Source organism: Nannospalax galili, unplaced genomic scaffold, assembly GCF_000622305.1.
Source record: "Nannospalax galili isolate Female #2095 unplaced genomic scaffold, S.galili_v1.0 scaffold358, whole genome shotgun sequence".
In the NCBI taxonomy this organism is placed as follows: domain Eukaryota; kingdom Metazoa; phylum Chordata; class Mammalia; order Rodentia; family Spalacidae; genus Nannospalax; species Nannospalax galili.
The window spans coordinates 13,340-36,544 of record NW_008340434.1 but is presented as its reverse complement, the minus strand read 5'-3'; the positions used below and the strand labels follow the sequence as shown (position 1 = coordinate 36,544).

General features: G+C 46.1%; 1 protein-coding gene across 1 annotated transcript in view; it reads left to right on the top strand.

The window, feature by feature from the left end:
* The window catches only part of LOC103736118 (ankyrin-3-like), a gene marked incomplete at its 3' end in the record, with an annotated part of 74,567 nt that overhangs the window by 41,336 nt on the left and 10,026 nt on the right, over positions 1-23,205 (top strand). Inside the window, exons 7-14 of the mRNA XM_017798829.1 lie at positions 503-601; positions 5,219-5,416; positions 8,056-8,154; positions 11,248-11,346; positions 12,924-13,022; positions 15,891-16,088; positions 17,866-17,964; positions 18,224-18,322. Of these exons, the coding sequence (XP_017654318.1) occupies positions 503-601; positions 5,219-5,416; positions 8,056-8,154; positions 11,248-11,346; positions 12,924-13,022; positions 15,891-16,088; positions 17,866-17,964; positions 18,224-18,322 (990 nt within the window). The remainder of the gene's footprint in view (positions 1-502; positions 602-5,218; positions 5,417-8,055; positions 8,155-11,247; positions 11,347-12,923; positions 13,023-15,890; positions 16,089-17,865; positions 17,965-18,223; positions 18,323-23,205) is intronic.

The following is a 23,205-nucleotide window of genomic DNA, read 5'->3' as shown; positions in this document are numbered from 1 at the left end:
GGTAGATTTCAATGGTAATGTTTATCACCTCTACTAATTAGCATGACGTAAATTTTCATGCTTCCTCCTCAAATATAATACATTTTTTAAAATTTGTTGATTTTGTGTGTGTGTGTGTGTGTGTGTGTATCACACAGAACATCTCAAACCGTCTTTATTCGACTATTCACCCACTTCCCAGATGGCACCCTCCCATAGCCTCCCTCCCCCCACTAGATCCCTTAGACTCTGACATCCCTTAGACATCTAGTAAAAGTGTTTACTGCCAGTAAACCAAGTTTGAACCCTGAGTCCCACATAGTAGGAGGAGAACCGGTTTCTGAAAGTTGTCCTCTGACCTCCACAGGCACACAGAGGCACACACACACACACACACACACACACACACACACACACACTTAAGCCCACAGCATTTTGGATGCCACACTGAGTGCTAAGAGAAATGTTGCATTTCTAGAAAATGCCATCCCATCTAACTGCAGGTGTTGCCTTTGTTCCACAGGATGGTCTGACGCCGCTGCACTGTGGGGCCAGAAGTGGCCACGAGCAGGTGGTAGAGATGCTACTGGACCGAGCCGCCCCCATTCTTTCAAAAACCAAAGTAAGGTCTTCTCAGTTTTCCGAACATTGTGCTGTGCTTGGCTACGACCCCTTTGCTGTTGTCTGACTGAGCATTTCAATCACAGAGAACACCGTAGCCACTGGAGTCTATAAACTAATACTTGGAAGAACTCAAAATTAGTGGGGTCTGGGGAGAGGCCTCAGTGGATAAAGTACTTGCTATGCAAGTGTAAGGAGGACACATCGGTCACCAGTACCCACACAGAAGCTGAGCAGCTGTGGTGGCCCCCGGAACCCTAGCACTTGGCAGGCAGAGAGGGGATTCCAGGGCAAGCTAACTAGCCATACTATCCAAAATTGGCAAGCTCGGGGTTCAGTAAGAGACCCTGCTTCGATAATTAGAGTGATCTAGAAAGACACCCGATGTCAGCATCAGGCCTCTACATGCATGCACACACACATACATGTGTCCTCATGCATGCAAACACATATACACACATGCAAAAAAAATGTAAGTTTATGAAGCCTGTGTGTAAAGTGGTTTTACAGCAAAATCATTGTGTGTTGTTTCTGGACTGTTTTGCTTGCTACTCAGCTTCACCATATGAGAGCTTAGAGCTCAGAAATAACTACTGTTTAAGAAGTGTGAAAGATGTGCTCTCTGCAAAGTCTGGGGCTGGCCCTTTACCCCAGACCCTTCCACCACACCTTGTTCATTTCTTCACGGCTCAAAGACTAGAGTTGGGGTGTAAGTCAGTCATAGAGTGTTTGCCAGTCATGCACAAGGCCCCCAGTTCAATGCAAAGTTTTGTTAAAAAATTTAAAATTGTTTTTCCATTCTCCTATGGTTTGGGGATTTGGAGGTGAAACAGCTTGAAAACACACACACCGCCACCACCACCACCACCACCCCCACCACCATCACCATCCCCCCCACCCCCACCACTACCACCACCACCACCACCATCACCCCCACCACCACCACTACTACCACCACCACCACCACCATCACCCCCCCCACCACCACCACCACCCCCACCACCATCACCATCCCCCCCACCCCCACCACTACCACCACTACCATCACCACCACCATCACCACCACCACCATCCCCCCCCCACCACCACCATCACCCCCACCACCACCACTACTACCACCACCACCACCACCATCACCCCCCCCACCACCACCACCACCACCATCACCCCCGCCCCCACCCCCGGCAGCTCATTGGAGCTGGCTTGTATCTCCTTCCTGTGTCCATGTTTAGTTCTCACAAGGGCAGCTTGCAATTGATTACAGCAGGGAATCTGAGCACCCCAGGCATTGGTACGTGGGATGCATGGGGAGCTTTGCTTCTTCAAACGCTGGTGGTTAAACCTTAGTATGCCACTGCGGATCAACCTCTCCCAAGACACCTCTCAGCTCACTTTCTTCTGCGAAGAGCTTTACCACACTTAAAGCCTTCTTCTCATTTTCCAAAAATCTCTGGCCATCCTCTTTCCTGGAGTGTATGTGGGGGTGGGGAGGGATACAGCATGAATTTCACCCTTTCAGTTCCTTTGGAGTTTTGGAAGAGCTGAGGAAGAGGTGAGAAGCATCTGCCAGTCTTGACCAGCATTTCCTGTGCACTAAGAGCAAGCTAACAGATTCTGAGCACCTGGCCGCCTCCTCCACCGAGTCTGCCCCTGGCTCACCTGCACTCAGCCATCTAGTCCTCTGTACCTTCTAGGATATGCCAGCTGTGTGCTCGGCTTGCATTCCCTCGGCCTGTCCCGGGTTGCTTTGGTCTCTTACGTTCTTCCTTTCAAATGTCGTCGTCTTGGGATCCTCTTCTCTGCCTGGCCAGCACTGCGATTATAGGCGTGCACCATGCCGGGCTTTTTATGTGGGTTCCAGTATCCTTCAAGCAGGATTTTTCCTTCGGAGCTTGTCACACCATTAGAAACCTCTTTCATCCTGCTGCTGTTTACTCGCTGTCTGGCTTTTTTTTTTTGGGGGGGTACAATGAAAGTCAGAACTTCCTTGTTCAGCCTGGAACCCTAAGCACCTAGATCAATGTGCAGTTCAGACTAAGCCCTAATTACTATCTGTTGGAGGAGAAGTGAATGAGTTAATGTGTCCAGTCCTTCAAGACTTTTATCTTACTGAGTTAAGAAAGACTGACACCTGGATCCATGCTTTTCGGCACCATCTGCAGTATGAGCCCTTTAGGCCCCTTGATCTTTCCATACCTTGCTTGCTGTCATTTCCAGTGATGATGAGTTAGTTTTCTGCCCATGTGTCACACTGTTCTGTGCCTCATTAAGGGCTTTTTTATTCTGTTGTTGAGATACAACACTCTTACCAAAAGCCACTTATGGGAGGAAAGAGTTGATTGGCCTTACACTTCCAGTCCGTCATCCAGGGAAGTCAGGGCAGGAACTTAAACAGAAGACAGAGGAATGCTGCTTGCTGGCTGGCTCTCAGGCCCATACTTGGCTTCGTTATACAGCCCAAGACCACCTGCCTAGGGAATGGTGCCACCACAGGGAGCTGGGCCGGCCCACATCAATTTCTAAATGAGACAATCCCCCACAGACATACCCCCAGGCCAATCTGATCTGGGAAATCCCTCTTTTGGAGCCCCTTCTCAGGTGGGTGGTGTCGTTTGACAGAGCTAACTAGGACAGAGACCTCCTGTTTTCAACACTGCCCCCCACAGATGTTCCCCAGGAAGAAGTTGTTCTCTGGGGTTTTGTTCTTCTGTTGGTGCTGCACCCCCTCTAAGACTGTATCAAAACATAAAGGAGTGTTTTGGCAGGAGGGGGTTAGTAAGGATGCTTGTGCGTGGAAGTCTCAGATGGGAAATGTCCCGCCCTTTATGACACCTTTAGTTTATACTTGGGGATACTATTTTAGGCAGACATATCCTGATTGGCCATAGACTGAATCTTTAAACTTACATAAATATTTATTATATATGTGTGTGTGTGTGTGTGTCTGTCTGTCTGTCTGTCTGTCTGTATATGTGTGTGTGTGTGTAATCTGCAGAGCTCTCTGCTAGACAATATAGAAAAAATATAATCAAAAGCTTCTTGACTTTAAGGAGCGAAATTATTTGAAAAATGTAGGCATGGGATAGCTAAAGGGTTATGTTACCTTTGCTTGGACTCTTTCATGTTGTGCTACAATAAGAAAGAGAAAGTATCTTGTCTCAGAGAATTCAGATGCCCCTGGTTCACTATGTAGTTTTTACTTTATTTCCTTTTTTTTTTTTCCTGGTCTTTTGAGACAGGGTCTCCCTATAGCCCCAGCTGGTGTGGAAATCACTGTACAGACCACACTGGCCTTGATCTCACAGAGATCCACATGCCTCTGCCTCCTCAGAGCTGGGATTAAGACATGGAGCTTAAACCACCACACCTGGCTTAAACTCCTTTTAATAAAATAATTTTCACCAGTTTTCTCAGCTCTCTACCAACATCTAAATAAGCAGAATTTTTATCTTACCTGGTTAGCCTTTTCAAATTTTAAAATCACTATGCTCAGTTGTTATAGACCCAACTTCTTTTCAAACTAACATTCATTGGTTCACATGCTTGTATGAGATGTCTGTATCTGAGAGTCACATGTAATAACAAAGTACGTATTGTTTTTCCAGAGTGTTAATCCATATCTTCAAGGAAAGAGGCTGGACAACGTTGTGGCCAAGAAATCTGTCCCCCATTTTTCAGAAGAGGATAAGAACCCAGAATAAAGAGATGCTGGGTGGAAACCCACGCCCCACAAAGTTCATGTGCATGCATTCCTAGAGGCTCCGTGAATGGTAGCATGCTTCTTATATAGATTTTCCAGCCTGGTCTACATAGTGAGTTCCAGGCCAGCTGGGGCTACAGCGAGACCCTGTCTCAAAAAGACAAAAAGAAAAGCTTGGCAAGACTGACATTCAGCTGCCCTGCTTGGATTTCATTGGAAAGCATCTGTCGCGTAGTAAATGCCACTCCACACTTCTTTGGTGCTTGTAGGTTGAACCCAGGGCCTCATAACGTGCTAAATGCTCCCTCTGCACTACCTGCATCCCAACCCCATTCTAACCTTAATGGACCCTTATTTCTACTGGTTTCTTCCCTGAGATCTTTAAATGAATCTTCAGTTCTCATGTGGCACATGAAAGGAGCTGGGCACTGGCTTCCCTTTCCCCTCGTAGACACATGGGGGCACCAGACTAATAGAAACGGGCCAAGGTTTCCTTTCTGCCTTGAGAGATGAAGTGATTGATCCAGTGTCTTGTGGTCAGAGCTTTGCATTTTTTAGGTCAATCAATACAGTGTTCTCTCTCAAACATCAGTAATCTGTAAGGACTGGGCCAATAGCAGACCAGTTCTTTCTTTGATTTCTTTCTTGCAATTTTAAATAATAAGAAATTCTCTTAACTAAGAATACAGTCAGATCATACAAATTTTAAATTAGGAAAAGAAATTATTACCCTTGACTGTGAGAAAGAGAGGGTCCACTTTTAAAGTGGCTGTAGTTCAAAGCAGTTATGAACATTTTATAAAAACAAAGTTTTTCCATGTGAAAAAAGTTTTCAATTTGTTCACATTTGTGCTTCGTCTTTGCTCAGTCACGTTTACAAGACAGAACAATGAGCCCTGTTTTCCTTTCAAATTCCAGAATGGACTGTCTCCATTGCACATGGCCACCCAAGGGGACCATTTAAACTGCGTCCAGCTTCTCCTCCAGCACAACGTGCCAGTGGACGACGTCACCAATGACTACCTGACTGCCCTCCACGTGGCTGCCCACTGTGGCCACTACAAAGTCGCCAAGGTTCTCTTGGATAAGAAAGCCAACCCCAATGCCAAAGCCCTGGTGAGTGGTTCCAGCCTCGGGTCCAGCCCCTAAAAATCCTGCTGACAGCGTGCCACCCTGGGAGTGGAGACATGCAGAGGTAAAATGGGAATGTGTTCGTTAAACACAGTGTGCTCTGTTAACTTTTACAAATGTCCTTGGAACAGACAAAGCCTCTTATTTCTGGCGGGAATGAAACTGAGTGAACATGTTAGCGCTTCGGGGTCTGACCTGTCACCATTTTACATAAGTCAAATCCAGAGACCCGATTATAACAAAACGCTGAGATAGTCAACTTCACGATGCTGTTGGTAATGTTGCAATTCCTTGAGTTAAAAGTCTAGGATTTTTTTCGTTCTGAGATCCGAAAACTTGAGGCAAGCCAGACATGGTGGCTCACACCTCTTATCCCAGCACTTGAGAGGCTGAGACAGGAGGATTACCATGAGTTCGAAGCCAGCCTGAACTACAAAGTAAGACCTTGTCTCAGAAAATCGAGTTTTTTTTTTTAAATGAAACAGTATAATAAAAGATTCTATTTGTCTAAGAACTTGTGAAGCTGACGTTTGTTGCTAACCTGGTAGGTTTAGTGAAATATTGCCTTCCTTTCCTTTAGCCGATCACAGTTTTGATCCAGTTTAGTACTAACTTCTACAATCTTTTGTTCTATCTGTCCTTAGCTGTGATAGACTTTACTTTCCTCAGAAGGAGAGCATTTGTTAGTGTTTTTTTAAAAAAGATCATTACCTAGTAAGCCGTTTACATTTCATTCTGAATAAGTACTCATGCTGGGAAAAGAAATGTCACCCAATTTTAAGGAAAACATTGATTTCCTAGCAATTTTGAGCATCCAGTCAACCCCTTTAGCTAGATCTCGCTTCCTTTCAAATGCAGTGGTCACACTGCCTTGTACGCCCGGAGCTGTGGTGCCTCTCCGTGTTTATGAACTCTGAAATGCAGCAAGCGCAGAGGAGAGGAGATAGAACTTTCCACACGGACAGCTCCATCACCACTACAGTGCTGAGAGCTTTTACCAAGCAGCATTTCAAGAGCTGTTAATCTGCCCAGTGTGTCAAATGCCTCTGGATTCTGGGAAGGGAGGAAGAATGAGTAGCTGTGACTCATTTTTCCATATAAGAAAAATAAGCTCTTAGAGCAGGGTGTGGGCGCTTACTCCCATTTTCCTATGACCGAAGATTTCACAACCAGGAGGCACTGTAGACAGTTACTCTGGGATGAACTCTCACCAGAGAAAACTGTCTCAAGACCTCCCTTGGGGGCTGCCATAACTTTGACCCAGGCCTGCGTTGAACCCTGGTGTTTCTTGGCTCTCTATCGGAAACTGAAAGAGGTGACCCAGCCTCAGCTGTTAGCAGAGCAGTTTGGGGGGTAATTTGTTTAAAAGCCAACTCTTATCACCAGAGAAAACTGTCTCAAGACCTCCCTTGGGGGCTGCCATAACTTTGACCCAGGCCTGCGTTGGACCCTGGTGTTTCTTGGCTCTCTATCGGAAACTGAAAGAGGTGACCCAGTCTCAGCTGTTAGCAGAGCAGTTTGGGGGGTAATTGCCTAGGTTTGGAGAAATGGCTCAGCAGTTAAGAGCACTGGCTTCTCTTCCAGAGGACAAGGGTGTGGTTACCAGCACCTACATGGCAGCTAACAACTGTCTGTAACTTCAGTTCCAGGGGCTCTGACACCCGCTTCTGACCTCAGGCATTTCATGATGTGGGTGCACTTATATAAGGCAATACACTCATACACATAAAATAAAAATAATAAAATATAAAAAAAGTAAAAGCCAACTCTTTCATTAGATTAAATACTAAAGCAAATGATCTAAATAATGTTGAATCATTTAAGTTTCTGCTTCCTTAAAATAAGCACATGCTTGAACCCTAAAGCCGCAGAAGGAATGAAAACATTCCAGAGCTTGTGTGTGTCCAGTCACACAGTAAAGAAGTCTGACCAGGAGTGGGTGAAGGTTGGCTGTGTGAACAGACTTGTTTTCCTATGCTGGGTGCCTCCCAGCTGTTCTTACTGTGTGTTTGAAGTGATGTAGAAAAGGGACTTTAGCTAGGTGTGGTGACACATGCCTCAAACAAACATTATAAGGAATGTTACCAGTTTGAGTCCAGCTTCAGCTATGTAGTGAGAGACCATGTGTCAAAAATAAAAAACAAGCTGGGCATGGTGGAACCCGCCTTGAATCCCAGCACCGAGGAGACAGGAACAAGAGACTCTCTCTGAGGTCAAGGCTGGCTTGGTCTACATACCCAGTTCCAGGCCAGTCAAGGCTAAATAGTGAGACCCAGTCTAAATAAACAAAAATTAATTAATATTAATAGAATAAAAACAAAACAAAATAGAACAGAACAGAGAAAATCATTTGGAAGAGAAAATTCCAAAATAAAAAAGGAACTGTGCTCCATTTTGCCTTACCATACCAGGAGATTATATGAATGTTCTCTTCATGACCACCTATCTGGGCACTGCTAGGAACTGCTCCAGACCACGTGTTCTCCCAACAAAGAGAAGATGTGTGTAACTCCTCGTGGTATCTGTCTTGGAGCCCCCCCCCAGCACCCCATTTTAGTAGACCTCTCTTACTCAGTGGACTTGGGCTCTGACGGAACATTCTAGACTGTGTTTGTCCTTTGCAGAACGGCTTCACCCCTCTGCATATCGCCTGCAAAAAGAATCGAATCAAAGTCATGGAACTCCTTCTGAAACACGGGGCATCCATTCAAGCTGTTACCGAGGTGAGAGGGGTTGGGGCTTCAGGGTTCAGGGGACCGAGAACATAGCCTTGGCAGCCTGGGTTCCAGGGCTGCCTCCGGAGACCAGCTAGCTCTGCTTGTGACTGTCACAGACCGCATTCCACGCACTTCACTGAAGGGGCTCCCCAGCTTTAGGAGGAGCAGATATGGTTGTGGGTGGGTAAGTGGATAGATGCAAACACATCCCAGGACAGAAATGTAAGTCAAAACACCCAGTCAGGGGGAGGGTTCCATCGTGGAAAGCCAAACTGACATACACTCTTACAATGTAGTATTTCAGCAATGGAGGCCACTTTGTCCCCTAAGGGCCAGCTGGCTAGAGGCATTTCTGATGGTCACACCTGGACGGTACTGTTTGTCTTGGGTAGAGGCCAACCTTGCCACTCAGTGTTTACAACGTTTATGTCTGGCTAAAAACGTCAAATGTGCCCCACCCCAGCTCTCCACCCCCACCAGCTCTGGTCTGCAGATGCTAGCCTTGGATGCTCTCCTAGAGCGAGCCCTCTTCTCTATGTATGCCACACTCATCTACCAGGCTGGTCCTGCTTATCTGGGCCCCTTCCCAGGAAGCTTGCTCTTTCTTCCTGGCCAGCCCTGTGCTCTTCCAGGGACAGTCACCTCAGGCATGTTTCTAACAAAGATCTTACTGATTTGTCATGGCCACAACCCTCCTGCTCCTGTGACCCCAGAACCTGCAGACCAAGCCTTCCTGACCTCACATACCATCAGTGCAGGGAGCTTGGTCCAGTGCTTAGTACTCAACATAGAAGTTCAAATCTAGGCTTGTAACTGCTGCTTGTACATGCATTTACCTGACTTGTACCAGGCCTAATTTTCAAACACGCAGTGCTTAGAGGATCTTTCATGAGACCTGCCCTTCCACATTAGGCGCCCTGCTATTTTAAGCACAGAATAGTGAGTTTATTCTCAACATAGGGAAGCCCCTTTTAAAGATCAGAATAGACTCTGAGTCAAAAGATTGGACTCGTGTTTTGTAAGTGTCCGGAGATGCTGGCCAGTGATAAAACAGTTGCTTCAGCTTCTGGCTGCCTTAGAGCTCCAAGACTTGCCATCATAGGACTCCCTCTGCTGATGGAAAAGGTGCCAAACTACAACAAAGTAAGAACAACAGTCTTCAGTCTTTACTATTTGGAATCAAGGCACCCAGAACTAGTCTTCTTCCAGCATTTACTTTTATGGATAGAATTGCTCTTACATGTACATGTACATATGTGTGTGTTATATGCATGTGATACACACATGCACGCACTCACACATGCACATACGCACACATATTCAGTACTGGAAACTGACCCTACCTACAGCTTCACACATGCTAGGCAAGTACCCTTGCACTGAGCTCCACACGTGGTCCTATTACATTTTTTAACATATCTCAAATATCTGTAGAGATAACTGTCCCTTTCTCTCCCTTAAAAAACAAGTCAAGTTTATCTAGCTGTATTATTTTTTTAATAAAATGATGTTCATGTTAGCCAGGAGTAATGGCATACACCTTTAATCCCAGCACTAACCAGAACTGTGAGATCAAGGTCAGCCTGGAATACATAGTGAATTCCAGGCCAGCCAGAGCTATATAATGAGAGTCCCCCCTCCCTCCCCCCACCTCTTTCCATATATATATATATGTTTGTGTGTGTATATATATACATATATATGTATATATATGTATATATACTAATTTAATTATGAACAATTAAAATGGGCCAACTTTATATAAAAAGCGCAAGCACATTCAACTTTGTATAATTATTGAGATTTTAATTCTGTATTTTACTTCTCTACTTATACCATATTCAATATAAGATACCTTGGAGTCAGTAAATTCTGTTTCACACTAAAATTGTGTTCAGAGAAGAAGGTGTACACAAGTACACAGGGTTTGAAGCAAATATAATGTTGTTTTCACATGTGCCTTAAATCCATGAGTTAACTCATTTAATGAGCAGAATGATTAATGCTGACTTTCTCCTTTCATAGAGGGATGGTTTGCACTGGGTAATTCTTCACGTCGTAAATTCTATTCATTCGGAGTTCTTGGGAGTTATTTTTAAATCTTGATAGAATTTGAAATGATAGTCAACTTATTAGTAATGTGTGCGTGATTGCTGTGCCCCACTTATAAACACACATATGAATAAAGGAAAGTTTCATAGCAAAGGGGAAAATACACTTTATTTCTATATTAACTTTTTCTTTAAAAGAAAAAGTATCTCAATCAAAAGTATGAAATGTTTCTTTAAGAAACGTCCCTGTTTGCATCCTTCATAATCACAGATCTTATTGGGGAAGCAATGATTACACTGATATATTCACTTCATAGACTCTGTGATGTAATGGTGAATATCCTGATATTTTCTAATGTGATAACTGAGCTGCTTAAGACAGGTGGATGGGGTGGATAGGCAGATGGGTGAATGGAGGAATGGATAGATGGATATATGGACAGATAGGTAGGTAGATGAACAAGTGGATGGAAAGATGGATGAATGAGTGGATGGATCTAGATGGATAGGCCTGTGGTTTGGTTGATGAGTGTATGACGGATGTATGCATGGATGGATAGATGGGTGGGTGGATGGGTGGGTAAATGGATGGATGGGTGGATGGGTAGATGGGATGGATGGATGCATGGGATGGGTAGATGGATGGATGGATAGATGGGTGGATAGGTAGATGAATGAGTGGGTGGGTGGATGGATGGATGGATGGATGGATGGATGGATAGATGGGTGGATAGGTAGATGAATGGGTGGGTAGATGGATGGATGGATGGGATGGGTGAATGGATGGATGGGTGGATGGATAGATGGGTGGATGGATGGATGGATGGATGGGATGGATGGATGGGTGGATGGGATGGATGGATGGATGGATGGATGGATGGGTGGATGGATGGATGGGTGGATAGATAGATGAATGGGTGGGTGGATGGATGGATGGAGGGATGGATGGATGGATGGATGGGACAGATGGGTAGACAAGAAGGCAAGCACACAGACAAGTCCCTTTAACGATTAGCCAACAACCAACATTTTTTTTCTTCTTTCTTAGTCGGGCCTTACCCCAATCCATGTTGCTGCCTTTATGGGGCATGTAAATATTGTGTCACAGCTAATGCATCATGGAGCCTCCCCAAATACCACCAATGTGGTAAGTATCCTTAACAAAGAAGTTCAATTGTGAGGTTTTAAGAATCTGGAAAAGGTGACTTTTATATAAACAGTTTATTATAAGTAAACTAATTGCTTAAAATTATAGAGTTTGAAAACATCTTTGGTTTCCTTTACATTGAAGACAAGATTCATTCAGTGGCTTGTCTGCCAAAAACTTCTTAAGGCTTAAGAAATGTGTTCATTAATATTACAAGGACATTACTACTGTATATTATATTAAAATATAGTGCTGGAAGAATCTGTAACAAGATCAACCGAAAGCACTGCATGTTGAGGGTGTGGTTCAGACACAATCATTCTTTATATGAAGAAGTAATTTCAGTAACTTAAGACTAACTTACCTTAAGACTATCTCACCATGTTACAGCAAACTCATGGAAGTCCGAGTGCACGGATTACCAGATGGTGTTTTCTCACACAAAGCACTCCTCTCAAAACCACAAGACACTTAAGAGTGGTCATCTGAGCAATGAGTTATCACCTTAAACCTTCAGTGTCATTTGATACTGTTGTACAGAATCTCATATTTAATGTCTTCCTATAACCATGTTGGCCATAGCATAAGAACATGTATTTAGCTTGTGAGCACTGAAGAAGTGAAAATGTGCAGTGTCTGCCCCAGAAGTAGTATGCTGTCATGTCTGTGCACTCTCCTGGAGGGTCACCTCCTGAGGAGGGATCTTGTATCCTTCAGCAACTCAACCAGCATAGCTGAAAGGTAGAAAGAGAGCAGTTATTCATGTCAAATGCAAACTTGTATACTGTTAAAGCTGAGTAATACACCACACAACATCCTCAGCATATTTCCGAGGATTACAGTGACGCATTTCCTGTGAACCCCATTTTGCTGACCTTCCATCCAGGTAGACAGCTATTGGGCAAAGGCCACTTTATAAAAGCCACTTCAAAATAGGCTCTGCTTGTGGGAACAAATGTATCTGAATTTGATTATGTTTATATTTTGGTGCATGTTTTCTGTCATGTTAGTTCTGTTGGGAAAATAATCTGAGAGTTTATTATTATTATTAGAGTGATCTGTTTAGATCACTGGAGGTAAGCTACGTCTGACCGGCTGATGTGGTTTTTGGTGCCTGGTGCCATATTTTTGTTTAATTCTGATTTCATAGTCAATATTTAAGAATCAATAAGTTGACGCAAATGTGCAGATGGCCACATCTCAGAAAACAGGATGGTGTGGGACGGCACCCTTCAGGTCCCTGTTAGACGTGTGGGGCTCGCCCCTCAAGCTCACTACCTGCCCTCCTTCATTTCTTACCCCTCTTCTGTACCCTCTAAGTTTTCACCTTTTCAATCTGAACCTGTGCTATAGATTCATGAGCTGTGTGTCAGATAGCATCAGTCACCAGGCTCACGGGGTCGCGTCACATCCCTGCCCTCTGGGAAACGTATGTGTTTGCTTCTGTATCTTTACAGCACGGAAGTGATCAGGGCAAATTTTTGATTTAAAAAAAAAATCATCATAACTTTATGCCACAAAAGCGTGCCAGTTGTCTTGTGCGCTGCCATTAATTAACTTTGACTTATGTTCCCCAGAGAGGAGAAACAGCATTGCACATGGCGGCCAGGTCGGGCCAAGCGGAAGTGGTTCGGTATCTGGTACAGGACGGCGCGCAGGTAGAAGCGAAGGCCAAGGTAAGTGCCAGACGTGGAAGCTTCGAACCGGACCCAAGGGGAACCTGGGGTTTGACAGGACCTTTAAGTGCAGCCGGCGTCAAAGGCACTTTTTATTAATATGATAATGAGCAGCCTCCAGTGGTCATTTGCATAGTTAAGAGTCAGGGCGATGCCTGAAGCCGCCCTGGGCGCACAGCCTGCATTTGATCAGGAACCGGATCTGGGCTGCTCCGAGGCCTTCAGGCCTTCGTGTTCTAGGGAGAAAATGTCAAGAACAAGCTCAGCTTGTAAACATGATTAAGCTGTTTGGATTGACCTAATAGCCAGCTGGCCGTAGCCGCAAAAGGGAAAAAGATACGGGGTTTTTTCCTTCCCGTAAATTTTGCAAGTTTAATCCCCGAGGTGAAATTGTGGCAGACTGGCTCGCTCCGGCCATCACAGCCCTCCGGAGCCTGGGCTGCCATCCCTGGCTGGATAGTTCTTGACTTTATACTTTTCTTCTAGCACCAGCTGGACGGGGCCCCTGTAGGAGGTATTGATTGGGCCTCTAAATTGATGAAACGGAACGTCTAAGAGAGGCTTAAACCGGACTGATAACAAGAGACCTCATGTTCATGGTCACCATTGAGTAGCTGTGTTACATTGGGCAAGTTCCCTGGTATCTCTGTGCTGCATCTTAGCTAAAGTGAAGCGTCTTGAACTTTTTACTTAATGGTCTCAGATCTATAAGTACATAAAGTTGGATACAAATCAAACATTTCCTAGTGATAGAGCATGGATTTATTTTAAAACAACTCTTTGGTATACATAGACTTTACTACTAGAGATGCCAGAAAATTTGCATACTAATGAGATGGGTGTGCATGTTTATTTTCACATGAAGAATTAAATCTTGGCTATTTGCTACCACAGGACAGGGAACATCTTCAAAGTTTTTCAGAGTCAACTGATTCTTTGATTTTACAACTTTTAATGCCAAGAATGCTGCTTTGCCTAAACATGAGCTACAAAATGTTGATGATCATTTCAGAAGTTGTCAGAAATTCTGTCCTGACCCCAAACCAAAATTCACTTAATAATTGTCTGTGAAACTCAAGTCAGCAACTGAAACAGACTATTTTAAATCGACATTCTAATACAAACCAATCCAAAGGAACATTAAGTTGATACCCAAGTGCTTAGGAAAGACAGTGGGAGAATACTAAAAGTCTTTGCTTTCAGTAATTAAACTGTAATGTTTCTGCGAGAGCAGAAAATTTGTATGCAGTATAAAACACAGTTCATATGGTACTGGAACCTGAGCAGAGGCCGCATCGGTTGGTGGTATGAGGCATGACAGCACACTCGGTGCAGAGCAGGTGTGTTGGATGTTCGGAACAAAGGCTGTCCTTAAACTGTACAAGAGAATGCGGGCTAGTGCTGCCGGAAACCCCTCAGATTCATTATGCATCTGATTTTGAGTTAATTTCTGGTCATTATGCATCCTGACCTCCATGTTCAGCAACAACCTCATATGGGGATGTGACCCCCAGTTTAGGAAGCTGAGATTCAGGGTCTTTGAACATGGGGGTGATGACTTTTGCAGCACATAGCGTTGCTGTGGAAATCACCGAGTTAATGTAGATGGAGAACGTCAAGCAGCGCTCAGCAACGTTTGGTGGCGGAGGCAGGGGTAACACAGCCTGGCCCTTTCCTTTGGTCTTTTATCTCTAGGACTTCTCTCATGGAGTCATGGCGTCTCCCGTCTCCCTCATATCAGATACTCTGTGCTGAACCCAGACACCTGAAAAGGATGCAGTTTATTCTGGTTTTCAGTTCCTCTGTGGTGGGAAGGACACAACAGAAGGAAGGGAAATGTGGTGGCAGGAGCAGGAGGTCAGCCGGTCGCATGGCATCCACAATCAGGAAGCAGAGACTTGAAACAGGAAGTGGGGCCAGTTATCAGACCTCAAGGACTCCCCTCAGTGACCCACTTCCTCCAGTGAGGCTCCACCGTCTAAAGGTTCCACAACCTTCCCAAATATGCCCTGTCTGCTGCTGGGGACCAAACGTTCACACACATGAGCGTATGAGACACATAGCACATTCAAACCGCAACGCTCTCCCATGCTTCCTAGCGGTTAGGTAGCCCCTCTGGTCTTCACCGTGACCTTCATCCAAAAAGTACCCCATATTCTATTCTGTTCTCTCAGGATCCCCTACTCAAAAGTGTTTACAGAAACCTTACACATTTCAATAGGTAATTCCTACCTGGAAATACCACAGGGTATCTCTAGGCACCTGTCTGTCAAATTACAAAGAGGTGTCCAAGCCCCCGCAGGTGCAGGACTTGGTGGGATCTTTGTACCTTTGAATGAATTGCAGTGAGTTGACCTATTGCTGTAGGCAAACGTGTGGTGCCAGGCTGCACAGCTTGGCAAACCCCAGGGCTTTTGCACGACACTGTAACACCACCACCACCACCACCACCACCCCCACCCCCGCTTTTCAACTGTGGGAAGGCAGCACCAATCAAGAATACTGTGCGTTCCTTGGGACCCCAGGGCGAGCACAGTGGTTTCACTTGTACTGGTTCTCTGGTTCCCTCAAAAGAGGCGCAAGAGACTAAAACGTGATGCTCTGCGGCAGGTGACTGTGGGGCACTTACAGGGAGAGTTGCCTTTCACGGTTTTCATACAGATAGGCCAGTCCAGGGGCGTTTAGGAGTCTAGCTTCTCCAGCCTCACATTTTCAAACCTCATAGCAAAAGCTAAATGAGATTCCTTTTAGTCTCGAGTTAGAGTTGGATGTGCCTCAGACATCCAGCAGCTAACGTCCCCTGAATTCTTCATAATGGGACCATTGCCTTCCGCACTCATGAGCCTTGCATTTCTACCTTGCGTTTAGGACGACCAAACCCCACTCCACATTTCAGCCCGACTGGGGAAGGTGGACATAGTGCAGCAGCTGCTGCAGCAAGGGGCGTCTGCAAACGCAGCAACAACTTCGGGGTACACCCCCCTTCACCTTTCAGCCCGGGAGGGGCACGAGGATGTGGCTGCGTTCCTTTTGGATCACGGAGCGTCTTTATCAATAACAACGAAGGTATGAAAGCTTGGCTCCCGTGCTAGACCCTCCTTAGAAATACACAGACGACAGGCTCAGAGGCTGCACTGTAGTCGTGGGGATCCCGGGCTAGTCACTAAGTGGTCAGCAATTCTACAGCAGCAGGAAGGTGGGTCTTTGTATAGAGGGACTTTGTTCTGTCCTTCTGTTTCCCAACTTATCATCCTCTACTGGTATCTGAATTACCTCTGTAATCAGAAATGTCTTACAGGTTACTGGATAGCTTTAAATGCTAGTTTGGAAACATAGCCACTGGTTTCCCTTACTGAAATCAAGTTCATAAGCCACACTGTGAGACTCAGTTGATGCTTTTATAAAGCTTTCAAACAGGGAGAGATTGTTCTCGTGTGTGTTTGTTTGGTGGTGCTCTTTTTATTACTGTTAACTTGGGGTTTGACTTATTTCTAACTCATCTGTGATATCTACGAGTGATATCCCTCACACAGCTGTGATGTATACACAGAATGCAAAATTAGGGGTTAATTTTTCTCATGATAACTGCCAGTATCCAGCAAGTGTGAGAGCAGGATGAACCAGCCTGTCTCTTTCTTGACTGTGGATAAGAAGGATTAATGCATAATCAATGCAAAAATAATTGCAAACACAAGAAAAGCCCCATCTGGTTAAATAGTGACTACCTCAGAGTTCATCTCCCATGATTCCTTGGATTCTCCAGTGGCGTCAAATCACAAGCTCCTGGATATCATTTCGAATGTGAAACAGAATAATGGCTGATGGGGTCAGGGTGCCCCGGCCCTCCTCTGTCCCCGCTGACCATTGGTTCTGGTTTACAGCAGGTCTCATGAGGCAGCGCATGCTGGTGATGCTCTGATCCCTGCTGTGTGCTTGGGATCCTCCCCAGTGCTGTGTGATGACTGACTAATTGATACCTGATTCCTTTAGGATCTGGACACCTGGGACTTCAGGCAGGCACTCTGCATCTAATTCCTGCGTGTGCCATGGCTCAGTTCACCTAAAGTAGCACAGAGAGGAATTCTCCAGGGCTGGAGCATGCATGAGGGCATGCTTGGGTTTTGTTTGTTTGTTTAATATATTTTTATTTTGTGTGTATGAGTATATTGCCTGCATGTGTGTAAGTGCACCCGTATTATGCACTCCCCACAGAGGACAGAAGAAGGCATCAGATGCCCTGGAACTGGAGTTATGGATCGTTGTTAGCTGTCATGTGGGTGCTAGGATTCGAACCCAGGTCTTCTTCAGGAACAATCAGTGCTCTTAACCACTGAGCTATCTCTGCAGCCCCCTGAGGACATGTTTCTATTTATGGGGAAAAGAAAGCATGTCTCCTGATGATGTGAGACTACCAAGGGTCCAGACTCATGCCAGGGTTTCCCGGGAACTCCAATGTGCGTGTGGGACCTGTAGCTATTCTTCTCACAGTACGAAACCTTAAAACTGAAATAACCTCCGCACCTAGCCCCTCGGCGTCATCCTGGGAGACACCTGACTAGTTCCGGTCAGTTGCATGTGTAGCTCAACCAGCAGACAGGAAACAGTGTCTTTCTCTTTAGGCCTTTTGGTGTTGCCGTCTACAAACATGTTGGGCCACATTCACAGCTGTCTTGGGTTGCATGTGGCCCACAGGCTGCAGGTGGGAGACACCTGGTAGGTCGAGTCTGCTTATCCTGATTAACAACAGACCCCTGCAACTGTCATCATCAGCATCAGTTCTCAGTCCCAGAAAAGCCATGCCCTGTGCCGCTTCTGATCTTGATCTTTCTGTTTCCTTCCCCAGAAAGGATTTACTCCCCTGCATGTGGCTGCCAAATACGGGAAGCTTGAGGTAGCCAACCTGCTACTGCAGAAAAGTGCCTCTCCGGATGCTGCAGGGAAGGTATGCGGTCACCACACGCCCTGTTGTAGGACACTCCCACAGTAACCCACCGCCACTACCCACCCAGATGGTAACGAAGCCATATTGAAGTCTCACTAGGTGAAGAACTCCTGGAACCAGGAGGTGCCCACTGGGTCCACACAGGGACCAGAATGATGAACGATGCTTTCTAGATCCAGTATAACCCTGTTTCCTAAATACAAGCCTCTCCTACTAAGTCACTTTTGACCCTGGTTGTTGTTTCTGCATGTGTTTTCAGAGCGGGCTAACTCCACTGCATGTAGCAGCGCATCACGATAATCAGAAAGTAGCTCTTCTGCTCTTGGCCCAGGGAGCCTCGCCCCACGCAGCCGCAAAGGTACCTGTAATTCCCGCATGAGAAATGAGTGGGCATCGTCTCTCTGCCTCTGCAGGAACCTCTGCACTGGTTAGCAGTGTAGTGCCCTCGTTTAGACATGACTTCTAAAAATTTCAGGCAGAATCGCCAGGTAGGTGTGTGCCTCCAGCCACTTAGTTGACTCCTGTGATAGATGCTTAATAAATACTGATTTACCATGAGTATCCAGGATATCCCAGAACATGGGGAGGGAAAGGAGCTGGAGTACTCTTCAGCCAGATTGAACATGGCTGAGGACGTGTCTGTCTGGTCAAGTGCTTGCCATGCAAGGGTGTGGACCTGAGTCCTAGCTCCATCACCCACGTGAAAAGTCAGGCACAAACCTGTAATCCTACAGTAGGGGTTGCAAAAACAGAAGGGTCCGTGGGGCTGGCTGGCCGGCTGGCCAGTCTAGTCTAGTCGGCCACCTCCAGGTTTAGTGAGAACCCTGTCTCAGAAAATAAAGTGGAGGGGCTGGAGAGATGGCTCAGTGGTTCAGAGCACTTACTGCTGCTCTTCTAGAGGACCCAGGTTCAGTTCCCAGCACCCATGCTGACATCTCACAGCCATCTATAACTCCAGCTCCAGGGGGATCTGACACTTCTGTCCTCCAAGGGCACCTCCACTCACCTGCACATACACACGCTCGGACACACACACACGCAGATATGGATTTAAAAGTAATAAAAAATAAGTAGAGAGGCAGCTGAGGAAGGCATCCAGCATTGAATTCTAGCCGCCGCCCAGATACACACATACACACATGCGAAAGTTCAGGTTTGTCAAAGTTTATAAAATACATACTGCATTTTGTTTCACAGAGTTTTTGGTATGTGGTTTTTGCTATTGCTCAGGGGAGGTTTCTTTGTATCATTAGGGTATCTTCCACCAGTAGACAGCTTAGATTTCTGAGAAGGACAAGCCTCTGTGTTCAGCTCTCCTGCTCCTCTGGTGTCCTGATCTGAGCAGCATATCGTACAGTTTACTTCGAGATGGGTTTGTAGAGTGCTGCTGGTTCAGCACTGTGCCAGAGATGGTGAGGACAGAACACCAAATGGTACAAACGAGAATCTGGACACCTTTCTGATCCTGACTAGTTCCAATCAGTTGCATGTGCGGCTCAACCAGCAGACAGGAAACAGTCTTTCTCTTTAGCCAAATGGTACAAACGAGAATCTGGACACCTTTCTGATCCTGACTAGTTCCAGTCAGTTGCATGTGCGGCTCAACCAGCAGACAGGAAACAGTGTCTTTCTCTTTAGGGAGTCCTGATGCCTTTTGGCATTGCCGTCCACAAACATGTTGGGCCACATTCACAGCTGTCTTGGGTTGCATGTGGCCCACAGGTTGAAGGGCTCTTTAGCCTCCTTGGTGGTTTAAGCCCTTTGTTTCTCGTCTCCGTTTTGTGGTGCCTTGCGTGTTCTCCAGTGTTTACATCATCCCCAGCACACACACGTCAGTGAGCCTGTCTGTTTCAGTAATGTGCAATGCTATAGACAGAAAATTCTAGATACTTCCTCCATCAGAGAAGTTGTTTAATTTTTTTCACATTGTGTGTGTGCATGTGTGTGTTGTGTGCATGCACCCAAATACGTGTGTGTACACACAAGCCTGCATGTGCACATATTATCACACAGGTGCCGTGGTCAGAGGACAGCTTCAGGAGTTCATTCTCTCCTTCACCCATGTAGGTTCCAGGGTCATCAGGTTTGGCGTCAGGCACCTTTACCCAGTGTTGGCTTTGACAGGAATTTCTTCTCAGAATCTCATCTCCTTCCTGTGCTCGTCCTTTAAAAGTGTTTTATTTTTATATGTATGAGTGTTATGCCTGCAGGTATGAAAATGCACCTGTGTCATGCAGTGCCTACAGAGGTCAGAAGAGGATGTCAGATCCCCTGAAACTGGAGTTAGGGACAGTTGTTAGCCATCATTGGGTGCTGGGAATTGAACCCTGGTCCTCTGCAGGGGTAGCCAGTGCTCTTAACTGCTGAGCCGTCTCTCTAGTCCCCTTCTTGTGTTCGTAAGCCATTGCCCATCATCTCCCTCTCCAAAGCTGTACCTGAAGACACTGATTTAAAATCAGATTCCCAAGACTTTCTCCCACAGTATCGATCATTGGCTCTGCCACAAAGAAGGTCTTTCCTGCTATGCCTTGACAAAAAAATACTTTAAAAAATAATTTTAAAGGCATAGTGAGCTATTCACAAGAACTCAAAGGGTGAAACACCATAGTGTCCATCAGTGGATCCATGGATGAAGAAAATGTAGGCTATATACACAGAGAAGGGGAGAGAGAGAGGGAGAGAGAGAGAGAGAGAAAGAGAGAGAGAGAGAGAGAGAGAGAGCATGAGAGAGCATAAGAGGGATGAGGGGACAAAGGAGCCTCTTCAGAGAGCAATCTTCAGAACAGTGTCCTGACCAAATCCCCTGAAGAGTTTCCAGACCAATCCTGGGAATAAAGGAAAGTTCTGACCGTTTATAACCTTTTAGGGGTGGGAATTTTCCTATCATTGAGTTCAACATAGTCTGTGTGACAAAGAGCATGCAGGATCCAGGTGCTGGTCAGGACCATAATCAGGGCTGCTGTTAGGCCACAGTGCACACTACTTCCTAACTGTCGCAGAGCACTGCAGGGAACCCTGGCCTGATCAGACCTAAAGGTGCAGGCCCGTGTCCTAACAACTGTGATGTTTCTGTATGTGCGATTTAAAAAACTCTGCCTATCGTCTCCCTCCTGCCCCATCTCGTCCTCCGACCCTTCCTGCTGGTTGCTCTTCTCTTCCCAAACAGTCTTACGTCGCTTTCTTGTCCTGTTTCTCAGTACATTGACAACACAACGAATGGGCACTTTGTCTTTCTGAGTCCGTCATACTTAACTTGGAAGAAAATTCCGACACTGGTGCTGGAAGAAGTCCAGTGCACAGATGAAGCGCACTTAGGAGGTTCTCAGAATGATCACATCACCTTCAGAGATGGGCAGAGAAGAGGCTTGGGTGGAGAGGACAGGGGAGCAGAGAGAATGGAGAGAGTTCATTTGAGGAAGAGGAAAATGTTCTGGAGATGGGAGACAGTGAGAGCTGGGCAGAGACTTCAAGCCACTCACCATGAGCTTGAAAAGAACGCTTTATATGGGAAAGTTCGTTACTGTGGATTTTGCTAAACTGTAAGAAATTTAATGTTTGCCCATGCTCAGTTTGTTGTATGGTAATACCCCTGCACATGTGGGCCCCCGTTTTTTCTAAGTAATCCCAGGGTCTTGGTTGGCAGCTTGTGTATAGTTAGTACATTATCAAATTGTTTCTCACACAGAGTAATGAGGGAACACTAGTGCCAAGCAAGCTAGAAGTGGCAGGACTTTTGTGATATGTGTTTTAACAAATGAGCCCAATCCATCTTTCTGTTCAGAAACAGGTTAGAAGCTGGGGGTGTAGCTCAGTGGTAGAATTGCCTGCATGCTGCAAGCCCTGGGTTGAATCCTGGCATCACGTAAACCAAGTGTGGTGGTGCACACTTGTAATCCCAGTGTTCAGGTGATGGGGGCAGGAGGATAAAAGGTCCAAGGTCACCATCTCCTTGGCTACATAGTGGATTCAAAGCCAGCATGGAATGCCAAATACACACACACACACACACACCACCTAAATAAATAAAATAAAAATGAACAGTTCAATAGTTTGTATCTTTGTAGTTGGTATTTAGCTTTACATTTGTGAAAAAAAAATTTAGGATTAATATTTCCATGCCTGAGGGAGTTGAAGAACTACCCCGTCTTTGTTAGGTCTCATTACCCTGAGGCCACAGTTAGGCACCTGCTTCGCTACTGGGACACTGATTCTCAGTCCCATGGCACATGGCTTCCACAGTAGACGGCTTCCACAGTAGACGGTGTCCTTGGCAAGTCGCACATCATTCCTGTCCTTCAGAGCAGTGGTGCTGGTCAGGGCTGTCCATCACTCGGATCCTGAGCAAACTGGTTATTTCAGTTACAGACTGGCTTTATCTACTTGGGGGGAAAGTCCTCGCTGCTCTGTGTGCGTGTGTGTGTGCGTGTGTGTGTGTGTGTGTGTGTGTGTGTGTGCGCGTGTGTGTGTTTGTGTGCGCGTGTGTGTGTTTGTGTGCGCACTACTGGGGCTGTTTGGCCTCCAGCCTTATCCGTGGAGAGGTCCACAGAGCAGTTAACTGCACATTTGTGAAAAAAAAAATTAGGATTAATATTTCCATGCCTGAGGGAGTTGAAGAACTACCCCGTCTTTGTTAGGTCTCATTACCCTGAGGCCACAGTTAGGCACCTGCTTCGCTACTGGGACACTGATTCTCAGTCCCATGGCACATGGCTTCCACAGTAGACGGCTTCCACCGTAGACGGTGTCCTTGGCAAGTCGCACATCATTCCTATCCTTCAGAGCAGTGGTGCTGGTCAGGGCCGTCCATCACTCGGATCCTGAGCAAACTGGTTATTTCAGTTACAGACTGGCTTTATCTACTTGGGGGAAAGTCCTCGCTGCTCTGTGTGTGTGCGTGTGTGTGTGTGTGTGTGTGTGTGTGTGTGTGTGCGCGCGTGTGTGTGTTTGTGTGCGCACTGCTGGGGCTGTTTGGCCTTCAGCCTTATCCGTGGAGAGGTCCACAGAGCAGTTAACTGCTGCAGAATTCTGCAAGCTGATGGCTGGCCCCTTTAAGGTAGCAGGAAGTCAGGACAGCAGGGCTTCCCGGAAGTGCCTCCCGCCACCAAGCTTGATAGCTGGCTCATTGGCCACTGTAGGTGCAAGGGACGCTGGGAAATGTAGTTTTCAGCTGGGCATATTGCTAGAGGTTCTTTGAGAGAGGAAGGGGACTCCGAGGCGCTGCCTCTTTTCCTCTCCGGAAGC